Source organism: Saimiri boliviensis, chromosome 11 (assembly GCF_048565385.1).
Source record: "Saimiri boliviensis isolate mSaiBol1 chromosome 11, mSaiBol1.pri, whole genome shotgun sequence".
Lineage (NCBI taxonomy): Eukaryota > Metazoa > Chordata > Mammalia > Primates > Cebidae > Saimiri > Saimiri boliviensis.
In genome coordinates this window covers 41,193,911-41,206,263 of record NC_133459.1, presented here as the reverse complement: position 1 = coordinate 41,206,263, position 12,353 = coordinate 41,193,911, and the positions used below count along the sequence as shown (strand labels likewise).

General features: G+C 42.2%; 1 protein-coding gene across 3 annotated transcripts in view; it reads left to right on the top strand.

Moving 5' to 3' along the window:
• Positions 1-10,937, top strand: part of ZMYND12 (zinc finger MYND-type containing 12) — a 36,535-nt gene extending 25,598 nt beyond the window's left edge. For all 3 annotated transcript variants that reach the window (XM_003936980.3, XM_074380658.1, XM_039473860.2), the window contains 4 exons: positions 2,726-2,848; positions 4,053-4,164; positions 6,445-6,590; positions 8,905-10,937. In XM_003936980.3, coding sequence (XP_003937029.1) covers positions 2,726-2,848; positions 4,053-4,164; positions 6,445-6,590; positions 8,905-9,027 — 504 coding nt within the window. In that variant the 3' untranslated portion in view covers positions 9,028-10,937. The remainder of the gene's footprint in view (positions 1-2,725; positions 2,849-4,052; positions 4,165-6,444; positions 6,591-8,904) is intronic.
• The last annotated feature ends 1,416 nt before the right edge of the window (positions 10,938-12,353 follow it).

The following is a 12,353-nucleotide window of genomic DNA, read 5'->3' as shown; positions in this document are numbered from 1 at the left end:
GTTGTTTCACTAGCTTGGAAAATTTCACTAGTCTTGGAAAATTTTTTTAACCCCTTTCATAACTTGTAAGACAGGAATAATAAAATAGTCTCTGCCTTATTGGGTCATTGCAAAGATTAATAGGGCAATATATGTATAGTGCTTCGGCTGTTATTTTTTTAAAATAACATTAATATACTTCAGAGTGTTGATTATTAAATTTAAAAGAGCTAGATATATAAGAAAGCACTTATCAATGATAAAACTGTATAAAAGTTAGGTGGGATGTTAAGGGTAATAACTGAATTGTTCTTTCAAAATTTAAGAGGTTTCTATTAGGATTTAAGCATTGGAAAATATTAACAGAGAAAAGAGTTCTTGGGCATGAAATCTGAGTTAGTGCAGGGTCAGACTGCAGTCTCCATGCAGGCTGGTTCTTTCTTCAGCCTCTCTTCTGGCTTCTGCACCAAGCAGCCCTTCCTCTGGTTGCCTGCCTGTACAAAAATGCCCATAGATTAAATTTTATGCTGGTTATTCTTTAAATCCCCTTACCCCATATCCATTCTCTTCCCTACTCTATGTCCTGGGAGTCTGACCTCTATGGATGACACAACCTCTATGGACTCCGTTGCTCTCTGCCTTTGGTTGGGTTTGGAGAGTAGGAGGCATAATGGGAGTGGAGACTAGGAGGAGAAAGAGGCTGGGGCACTGATTCTCTATACTGCCTCTCTGCCCTACCTCTGAGATGGCAGGAACAGTGTTCCTCTGTGCCACAGCTCCTGTCAGGCAGCCTTCTTCCATAGTGCTAGCTCTTGCTGGGCCCTGATAACCTTGTTTCCTCCCCTTGCTGTTTCAGGTGTCAGGAAGGTAATAGTTTCTTGCTGTTGGTACCCCCTGCTGTTTTACTAGGCCTTGATTTCACTTGTAGAGCTTTTCCCTAGCCCTTGTTGGTTTCTTAACCCTTCTACATGTCAAATAATAATAATTCCATTAAGCTAACTTCAGGCAATCTTTTTGAGGGTGCCATCTGGTTCCACCTAGGCCCTTGACTAATACAATTCTTTTTTTTCTTTTGGAGATGGAGGCTGGCTGTGTCACCCAGGCTGGAGTGCAATGGTGCAATCTTGGCTCACTGCAACCTCCACCTCCCGGGTTCAAGAGATTCTCCTGCCTCAACCTCCTGAGTAGCTGGGATTACAGATGCCCGCCATTACGCCTGGCTAATTTTTGTATTTTTAGTAGAGATGGGGTTTTACCATGTTAGTCAGGCTGGTCTCGAACTCCTGACCTCAGGTGATCCGCCCACCTCAGCCTCCCAAAGTGCTGGAATTACAGGCATGAGCCACCGTGCCCAGTTGATAAAATTCTTTGTTTGTGTTTTCTCTATATACTCTACATCTTCCAATAAATTAAGCAGAGGCACATTCTGTCCTGAGCTGGGCCACAGTTAAGAATTAGTACAAAGAGAATTAGCACAAGCTCAGATTCTTTAGCATAGCTTTAACAAAACATACACACAACTTTACTGATATATACCATAAAATTTACCCATTTTAAGTGTATAAATTATTTTTAGCAAATTTACAGAGTAGTGTAACCATCAGCACAAACAAGTTTCAGAACATTTCCATTACCCTAAAGAGATCCCTTGTATCCATTTGCAGTCATTTCCCATTCCCATTCCAGCCCCAGGTAACCACTTCCTGTTTCTACAGATTTGCCTTCTCAGGATAGTTCATATAGACAGAATCGTGTGTGGTCCTTGCATCTGACCTCTTTTCCCTAGCATGATTATTTTGAGATTCATCCATGTTGTTCCATATATCAATAGTTCATTACTCTGTTGCTAATTAGTATTCCATTGTCTGCATATACCATAATTTGTCTATCCATTTATCGATGGATGGACATTTTGGTTGTTTCTATGTTTTGTGTATTTTAAAGAATGTGGGTGTAAACATTTATGTACAATTCTTTGTGTGGACATGTTTCCATTTCTCTTGGGTAGGTACTTAGAAGAGGAATTGCTGGGTCATGTAGCAACTCTATGTTTAACTTTTTTATGAACTACCAACCTGTTTCTACAGAGGCTACACCATTTACATTCCCACTGGCAATGTGTGAGGGTTTCATTTTATCCACATCCTTCCCAACACTTTTATTTTCTGAATTTGATTCGAGCCATCCTAGTGGGTATGCAGTGATATCTCATTATGGCTTTGTTTTGCATTTACCTAATTACTAACAATGTTAGCATCTATTCATGTGCTTATTATTCATTTGAATATCTTTTTGCAGAAATGTCAGTTCAGATCTTTTGCCATTTTAAAATTAGAATGTTGTGGCCGGGCGCGGTGGCTCAAGCCTGTAATCCCAGCACTTTGGGAGGCCGAGGCGGGTGGATCACGCGGTCAAGAGATCGAGACCATCTTGGTCAACATGATGAAACCCCGTCTCTACTAAAAATACAAAAAATTAGCTGGGCATGGTGGCGCGTGCCTGTAATCCCAGCTACTCAGGAGGCTGAGGCAGGAGAATTGCTTGAACCCAGGAGGCGGAGGTTGTGGTGAGCCGAGATCGCACCATTGCACTTCAGCCTGGGTAACAAGAGCAAAACTCCATCTCAAAAAAAAAAAAAATTAGAATGTTGTAACAGTTTTTCATATGTGTTCTGGATACAAGTCCTTTATCAGATATATGATTTGCAAAAGGAACTCAGGCACTCTCCTTCTTCTTCCTGCTGTAGATTTATTTTGCCAGTTGTGCATTTGGAACAGAGGACATTAGGACTTCAGGAGGCTACTTCCACCTTGCTAATATATTCTATGACCTTAAAAAGTTGGAGCTGGCAGACACATTGTACACCAAGGTGAGCTGGGGAATGTGGGAGCCACACCTTGACTCTTAGGCTTGATATCTTACAACTTGTACTGGACTATTCATGAGAAACCTACCTACCATTCATGAGAAAGAGGCACAGAGAGGTAAAGTGGCTTGCTGAAGATTATATAGCCTGATACATGATATACTCTATTTTCTTTCTTCTGTATCTCCACTACCAAAATTAACTAACCCTTAATATCCATAGGGTGATTAACGAATAATGAAGGATAGGTCAGTAAGAGCCAAACCCCTTCAAATAGACTGTTGTGTGGTCTGTCACACTCATACAGCAAGCCAGTGTGGGCATACTGAAGTGTCCGATAGAGAAGGAGAAGAGGTTTCCAAGGGAAATCTATTGCTAAAAGATCCTGTCAAGGGATCCAAGAGCATGAGAGTACTTTAACATGTCCATATTTACCTATAAAAGATTTAAAACTATTTCCAATATCTTGAAATGTCAGTTATCTCCATATAGTAACACCTCACTTAGCAGGCAATCATTTGTGTAATAAATGGGTAATATAGGCTTTCATGCTGACTGTTGACTCATGTTTTAGACCTGCCTCTGAGAAAGAGGCATTTTGCTGTAGCTTAAAAGCTTTAGAGTCAGATAGACCTGGGTTTAAATTCTGGCTAAGCCACTTAACAGCTATTACCAAAAGTCATGTGGGATCTGAACTTCTCTCAGCCTCAGTTTATTTACATGTAAAATGGGAATAATAAGAATATTACATCAGGATGTTGTGATGATGTGAAGGCTTCGTGCTGTATGTGCTGCACAAAAGATAACCACTGTTATTAGACCCTACTAGGGCTACCCCAAGGCGTGGCCACAGGCTCTTTGCAGCCCATCACTTGTTACACTTACCTTGGCCAGGCCTGTTTGGGCTCCTAGGGCTCCCTCTGCCTCCAGGCACAGGAAGAGAGAGAACCTCTTAAGTTGTTAAGAAACCTGGCTGGCCGGGCGTGGTGGCTCACGTCTGTAATCCAAGCACTTTGGAGGTCAAGGCGGGCATATCATCTGAGGTTGGGAGTTCAAGACCAGCCTGACCAACATGGTGAAACCCTGTCTTTATTTAAAAAAAAAAAATAAATAAGAAACCCGGCCAAATGCACTATTCTCCTCACCTGCCTGGTCCAGTGGCTGAGATCTGGCCTGCTTGTCATATTACCATCTCTTTTCCCAACAGGTCTCTGAGATCTGGGATGCATATTTGAACAATCACTATCAAGTCCTCTCACAGGCTCACACCCAACAAATGGATTTACTGGGCAAATTATTTGAGAATGACACTGGCTTGGGTAAGTAGCAGTTTTCCCTGAAGGCAGAGCGTGACTTCATCTCACTCAATACACAGAACTTGTCCCTAAGAGGGAAAGCAGCTGTCCCTGTCATGAAGCAGAGCACTGCCACCTTCCCCATGCTGCTAATGGAGAAAACTGAGACATGGGGATCAAAGAGATTTTACCAGTGTTGGGAAGAATTCAGATCCTTATTATCACACATAGCCATTCAGGGGGTTAATTAATAAGGGACAGATTTAGAGGAAAAAAAGACTTCATCAAAGCCCCCTGTGATTGCTGCAGAAAATCCACTTTTTATGTTATCCCTCCTTAAAAGATTGGGCAGCTGGGCTGGGCATGGTGGCTCACACCTGGAATCCCAGCACTTTGGGAGGCCAAGGCAGGCGGATCATGAGGTCAGAAGACGGAGACCATCCTGGCTAACGCCGTGAAACCCCATCTCTACTAAAAGTTAGCTGGGTGTGGTGGCATGCACCTGTAATTTTAGCTACTTGGGAGGCTGAAGCAGGAGAATTGCTCGAACCTGGGAAGCAGAGGTTGCAGTGAGCCGAGATCATGCCACTGCACACCAGCCTGGGTGACAGATCGAGACTCCGTTTCAAGAGAAGAAAAAGAAAAAGATTGGGCAGCAGTCTCCAATCTTTTTGGCACCAGGGACCCGTTTCATGGAAGACAATTTTTTCATGGACTCGGGGGTTGGGAAGAGATGGTTTCAAGAGAATTGAAATGCATTACATTTATTGTGCCCTATGTTCTTCTTATTATTATTAATATATTGTAATATATAACAAAACATACCGTGCATTATAATATAGAATCAGTGGGAGCCCTGAGCTTGTTTTCCTGAAACTAGATGGTCCCATCTGGGAGTGATGGGTGACAGTGACAGATCATCTGGCATTGGATTCTCATAAGGAGTGTGCAACCTAGATCCCTCCCATGCTCAGTTTCCAACAGGGTTCACGCTCCTAAGAGAATCTAATGCAGCTGCTGAACTGACAGGAGGCGGGGCTCAGGTGTTAATGCGAGCGGTGGGGAGTGGCTGTAAATAGATGAAGCTTTGTTCACCCCCACCACCCCTGCTCACCTCCTGCTGTGCAGCCCAGTTCCTAACAGGCCACAAAACAGTACTGGGCCATGGCCTGGGGGTTGGAGACTCTTGCTCCAGGACATAGAAGCGAAGGTAGACTGTACACAGAAGTTGCATTGCTGATTTCTTCTCGTGCCTTAGTTTCATGCTTTACTGAACAGTGAGGTTCTCAGTGGCAGGGCCCAACTGGATTAAACTGTATTCCCTGGTGCAGCAAAGGGCTAAGTGTTAAATAGCACTGTATAGCATCATGCCGTCAGAGACAATGAAAAGACACAGAGGATCTTGTTTCTGCTCAAAAGAGACATACAGTGCAGTTGGTGATATAGAACCTATAGGCAATAATGAAAGAATATTCCTGTAAGTACAAATTATATTACAAGATGAGTCCCAGAATGAAGACATAAGGACAGCTGGGTGGTGTTGAAGAAGGAAGACCCTAGAGGAGAGGTTTTGAGCTACAGTTTAACAAATTAATAACTTAATTGAATTTTCTCTCATTATGCAAGTAGTTCACATTACAGCAGAACACTTGGAAATCACAGATTTCCAAAGATAGCCAAACTTAACATAATGGTGCATATCCTTTTGTCTTTTTTCTTTAAGCTTAGTACTTGTATAAGTGCTTTTAAGTACCTGTAATAACTTCTCAGTAAATGATGACTGAAGTAGGACCAAAAACTACTGGGGAAAATAGTAAACAGAGGGAAGCATAAAGGCTGTTGCCTACACATCTTTGGCCTGGGGGAGAAGAGTTAAGCTGATGCAACCACAAAAAATCCCTCCCCCAGTTCTCCTCTCAGCTATAGGACCCAAGGAATTGGACCCAAGCAATCTGCCTGTAACAAATTCTCTATGTTTGCAAGCCCAAGAGATCTAGAGTTCACGACTCCAAAAGAGAAACCTTAGCAACTTTGGGACCTGTGGGAGTAAGCATATTTTCAGGCTACTCTGATAATGACATGCTAAGCAAAGCTGGAAAGCGGTCTGAAACTCCTGCGTCCTTGCTTCCTGCTTTACACGTGAAGGGAGTCCTCCAGGTAAAGAGCTTGCTGTAATTTGTACTATTTCCACCAGTGTCCCTGGAAAGGCTTCAGCAGACCAGGCCCTGTAACAGCTGAGTGCTTTTGATGAGGGGAGACTCAATTGCCAAGAGTTGTTTTTCCTTTCTCCCCCTTCCAATGCAGATGAAGCCCAGGAAGCAGAAGCCATTCGCATCCTGACTTCAATCTTGAAAATTCGAGAATCTACTGCTGACAAAGCTCCCCAAAAAACTATCTTTGTTCTGAAAATCCTGGTCATGCTTTACTACCTGATGATGAATTCTTCACAGGCAAGTTTCCCTAAAAAAGCAACATGTCTAAAATGAAGGTAGAAATTCATCTAGTTGAACTCATCTGTGTTTTGCCCAATTCCAATAGCTTTTGCCCTCAGGGCAAACTCTCACTCCAAAGAAGTTCAGATGCTTCTGACGTTTCTCTTGTGTTGAGTCCAGCCTGCATAATGGAAGCTGGATTGTCTTCTTCCCCGAGGGTTCCCAGGCTTGCATAGTTCAAGGGAGTCTGGGGCAGTGCTAGGAAGCCTGCAGGGCAGGAGGGATCCGAGGAGCATGGGAGGGATGAAGTAGCAGCTCTAACTCCACTCAGTGACTGAGTTCCCTGTTGCTGTGGGGATTCAGGCAGAAATGCACTGCCATGAAATGATTCAAAAAGTAACCGGTTTTGAGCACTTTTTACATACCAGTCATTGGTCTGAACCCTTTACGTAATTATCATACTTAATGCTTACACCAACCTTATGAGGTAGGTATTTTATTATCTCTACTTTACAAACAAGGAAACTGAAGCACTGAGAAGGTCAGTTCTTTGCCCAATATCTTACAGACAGTAAGCATACCTGGCATATCTCAGGTTTATTGATTTATTGGTTGATTCTCTCATTCATTCAAACATTTATTGAACATCTGTCATTTGCAAAGCACTACTCTAGGGACTGGGGATACAGTGGTAATCTACGTTTCCTATCTCCATGACACTTGTGTTTTTTGGAGGAGTAGAAATAAACATATATATGTCTAATATAATTTCAGATAATAGAAACTGCTATACAGAAAACTAGGCCAGGCACAGTGGTGACTTATGCCGGTAATCCCAGAACTTTGGGAGGCTGAGGCAGGATGATTGTTTAAGCCCTGGAGTTAAAGACCAGCCTGGGCAACATAATGAGACCCAGTCTCTACTAAAAATAAAAAAAAAAAAATCAGCTGGGCATGGTGGTAGTCCAGCTACTCAGGAGGCTGAGATGAGAGGATTGCTTGAACCCAAGAGGTTGAGGCTGCAGTGAGCCATGCTTGTGCCACTGCACTCACTCCAGCCTGGGTGACAGAGCAAGATCCTGTTTCAAAAAAAAAAAAAAAAAAAACAGAAAAGAAAAAGCAGCAGGCAGGGGGAGAGAATGGAGGCTGGTTGGAAGGAGGCCTTTTTGTGTGGGTGACATGGGAAAATTTAAGATTCCTTTTCCTCCTCCCTCCCTCTCTTCTTTTCTTTCATCAGCTAACTTTTACTACGCACCTGCAGTATACCAGGCCTGGAGGAACTCAAAGTCAGCGGGTTATAATAGAGAGTGACAATAAAGCCCAGAGCACTGTGGGAGCACAGAGGAAGGGCACTAACCCTTTCTGGGATAGGCGTAGGAATGGGTGAGGAATAGGAAAATATTTCCACTGAACTTTCAAATTTACATTGAACAAAACCTCTTTTCTGCAGTGCAGTGTCCAATTTTCTACTGTATACTCAAGGAAGTCATTACCCCACGGTACATTAGATCTACAAGAGGCCTTAGACAAAAGGCATACATCTATACGTCAAGACTGGCAGCTCACTTCCTTCAGGCCTTGACTTGACTCAGCTGTTTTCTTTTCACTGAAGCGTTCCCTGGTCTCCCTGTCTAAAACTGTAAACCCCAACTACTACCTCTAATGCTTCCTATCCCCTTTCTTGCTTTATTTTTTTCCTTAGCATTTATCCCTATTTAAGATACTATCATGTTTTACTTATTTGTCTTGTTTCTTGTCTTTCTCCCCTACCACACTATAAGTTCCATGAGAATAGGACTTTCTGCCTGTACTCACAGTACCTGGAACATAGCAACCATTCAGTAACTATTTATAGGAAGGAAGGAAGGAAGGAAGGAAGGTAGAAAGGGAAGAAGGGAGGAAGAAAAGGGAGCTTCTGTCCAAGTCAAAACTCTGGGCCATGTGGCCCCCAGGACCACCCCAGGGTGGTCATTTACTGTGGCACCTGTCACCTCTGTGTCTTCCAGTGATGGCCTATAGGGCCTGATTAAGGCCCTACAAAGATCTCACTTTGTTAAGAAGGTATACTTAGTTTGTACTTAGTTTGTCAAGTCAGGTGGGTTTTTTTTTCTGGTGCCCCGCTGCCCCGCCTAGCAGGGCACCAGAACAAAAACACATGTGGCTAACTGTAAGGGCCCAGCATGTGTCTACAGGTTTATCAACAAGAATTCAGTGAGTGGTGTGAAAAGGTGATGAGTTCTGTCTCATATTTCTGGAATTGAGCACAGATGGGGCCTCCCAATGGTATGCCTTCCTGTGGCAACATCCTGTTGTCACTGCAATTCTATTTCAGGCGCAGGAATATGGCATGAGGGCCCTCAATCTCGCTGAAGAACAACAGCTCGATGTCCATGAACAAAGCACCATTCGAGAGTTATTAAGTCTTATCTCAACTGAAGATCATCCCAATACTTAATGACCCATGAGCTTTGCATCAAGGGTTATTCCAGGAGCTACTGAATGTCTAATAGATTCCAGCCTTGCACAACTGCTTTGAGGTACTGTAGATTGCTGGAGTTTCCACCCTCTTTCCCTGGGATGGCACACATAGCTGTTATTTTTTCTTACACAGCATATTGAGGGGATATAAAGTTTTAGGTATAGAAATCAGTAAAAACTATTGTTTGTCATGACCTTTGTACTTCGTTTATCATGACTTTGTATGACTGAGTAATGTGTAGTCATATCGCTAATATGGTATTTGTAATTAAATTATAAATAGTTTGTCATTTTTCCAGAAGTCTCCCAGTGATGCATGTTTCACAGACTTTTGCTAAAGGAGGGGTAAAGGAGGGAATAAAGCTATATTGGAGCAAAGTTTCTCTATTCTTAATTCTATGGTGGAGTTACCTTAGCGTTATTCTGAGGTAGATTGTCATAAAGTACCCATTATAATTCCTAGAGCAATCACTAAGAAAATAACTCCAAAAATAGTTAAAAATCAACAAAGGGATTAGAATGGTATGCTAGAAAATATCCACCTAAAGAAAAGAAGGTGGGCTTAAGCTTCATATGGAACCAAAAGAGAGCCCACATAGCCAAGACAATCCTAAGCAAAAAGAACAAAGCTGGAGGCATCACACTACCTGACTTCAAACTATACTACAAGGCTGGAGTAATCAAAACAGCATGGTACTGGTACCAAAACAGAGATATAGACCAATGGAACAGAACAGAGACCTCAGAGGCAATGCCACACATCTACAACCATCTGATCTTTGACAAACCATACAAAAACAAGCAATGGGGAAAGGATTCCCTGTTTAATAAATGGTGTTCGGATAACTAGCTAGCCATGTGCAGAAAACAGAAACTGGACCTTGTCCTGACACGTTACACTAAAATTAACTCCAGATGGATTAAAGACTTAAACATAAGACCTAACACCATAAAAACCCTAGAAGAAAACCCAGGCAAAACCATTCAGGACACAGGCATAGGCAAGGACTTCATGACTAAAACACCAAAAGCATTGGCAACAAAAGCCAAAATAGACCAATGGGATCTAATTAAACTCCAAAGCTTCTGTACAGCAGAAGAAACAATTATTAGAGTGAACCAGCAACCAACAGAATGGGAAAAATTTTTTGCAATCTACCCATCTGACAAAGGGCTAATATCTAGAATCTATGAAGAACTCCCATTCAAAAGTGGGGGAAGGACATGAACAGATACTTTTCAAAAGAAGACATATATGAGGCCAACAAACGTATGAAAAAATGCTCATCATCACTGGTCATTAGAGAAATGCAAATCAAAACTACATTGAGATACCATCTCACACCAGTCAGAATGGCGATCATTAAAAAATCTGGAGATAACAGATGCTGGAGAGGATGTAGAAAAACAGGAACACTTTTACACTGTTGGTGGGAGTGTAAATTAGTTCAACCATTGCAGAAGACAGTGTGGCAATTCCTCAAGGACTTAGAAATAGAAATTCCATTTGACCCAGCCATTTCATTATTGAATATATATCCAAAGGATTATAAATCGTTCTATTATAAAGACACATGCACATGTATGTTCATTGCAGCACTGTTTACAATAGCAAAGACCTGGAACCAACCTAAATGCCCATCAATGACAGACTGGACAAGGAATATGTGGCACATATACACCATGGAATACTATGCAGCCATAAAAAACAATGAGTTCGTGTCCTTTGTATGGATATGGATTAATCTGGAAACCATCATTCTCAGCAAACTGACACAAGAACAGAAAATCAAACACCACATGTTCTCACTCATGGGTGTTGAACAGTGAGAACACATGGACACAGGGAGGGCAGCATCACACACTGGGGTCTGTTGGGGGGTAATAGGGGAGGGACAGTGGGGGGTAGGGACGTTGGGGAGGGATAATGGGAGAAATGCCAGCTATAGGTGACAGGGGGATGGAGGCAGCAAACCACATTGCCATGTATGTACTTATATAACAGTCCTGCATGATTTGCACATGTACCTCAGAACCTAAAGTACAATAAAAAATATGTATATTGAAAAAACAAGAATACATGATCCTCGGGGGAAAAAAAAGGTGGGATGAAGGAACAAAAAGGACATGAGACACATAGAAAACAAATAGCAAGATGCAGACATAAATTAGACATAAGGTCTTTCTGTGCCAGAGGAGGTCCCTGGGCCTCTCAAGGCGCTTCAGTATGGATTGACTGAGACGCCATTCCAGGCTGGTGTCTTTCTCATCTCAGATGATGATTTGAAGCAGACGTGGGCCATCGATACAGTGTAGGGGAGAGGCACTCTGGAAGATCCCCTGTGATGCAGAGGACAGAGGGTGAGCCTTGGACTCAGACATGCCTGAGTTCAAATTCCAGCTCTCTCACATCATTGCTTTGTGACCTTGATCTCCCCCTAGCCTCATCCATGATTGTTGTAAAATGGCCCAGATGTGGCCACAGCTGTATCAGCTCGTCCCCTCTTGATGACTCTGGTAATTTAGCATATCCTTTTTTTTTTCTCTCTTAGTTTCTCTCCACACCTGCCAAACAGCATTTTGCTTCATGAGCAGATCTGCACCCAGGGAGAAGATACGCAGATCAAGAACCTGTCAGAGAGTTTTATGTTTCTCACTGTAAAGTAATTCACTCCGACGCTTATCATAAAAATAAGTCAGATGGGTCACCCTGCCCCTTCAGGTAAAATCAGCTGGAACCCCCATTCCATACTTCTGGGCATTTTTATGCTTCTTTAAGACGGCTATGAAGTCCCGGGGGCTTACTTGTCTTTCAGCTGTCTCTTGATCTAATTTTCAGCTTCAGTTGAATTCTCATTCTCCAGTCCGTATCGTGTAGCACTTTCTTTTTCTCTTTAAGGACACAGCCGCTTCTTCTTAACTCTTTTGAGTCAGCTCTTTCAAACAGATTCTTAATGGAGGGGTAAGGAGGAGGATCAACAACTCTTCAGCAGATAGTTTTTAAAAAAATATTAGAACTCAACCTATCTAAAAACACTCTAAAAAGTTCATTTTGTGAAACTCTCTATTCTTTGCCATATTCCTTGGCCTCTTTCTGCCTTCTCACTCCTGTCTTATCTATTCTCCCTGAATTCTTGTTTATTAACACTTCTGCATTGCATAAATTCATAAAGTTATTGTTTAAATTCATTGTTTCTATTGACTGATTTTCTTCTTGGTTATAGGCCATAATTTTCTGCTTTTTTCATGTTTATTAATTTAATTTTCAGTTTTTCTTCTTTTCTACCATGTGTTTAAGGCTAT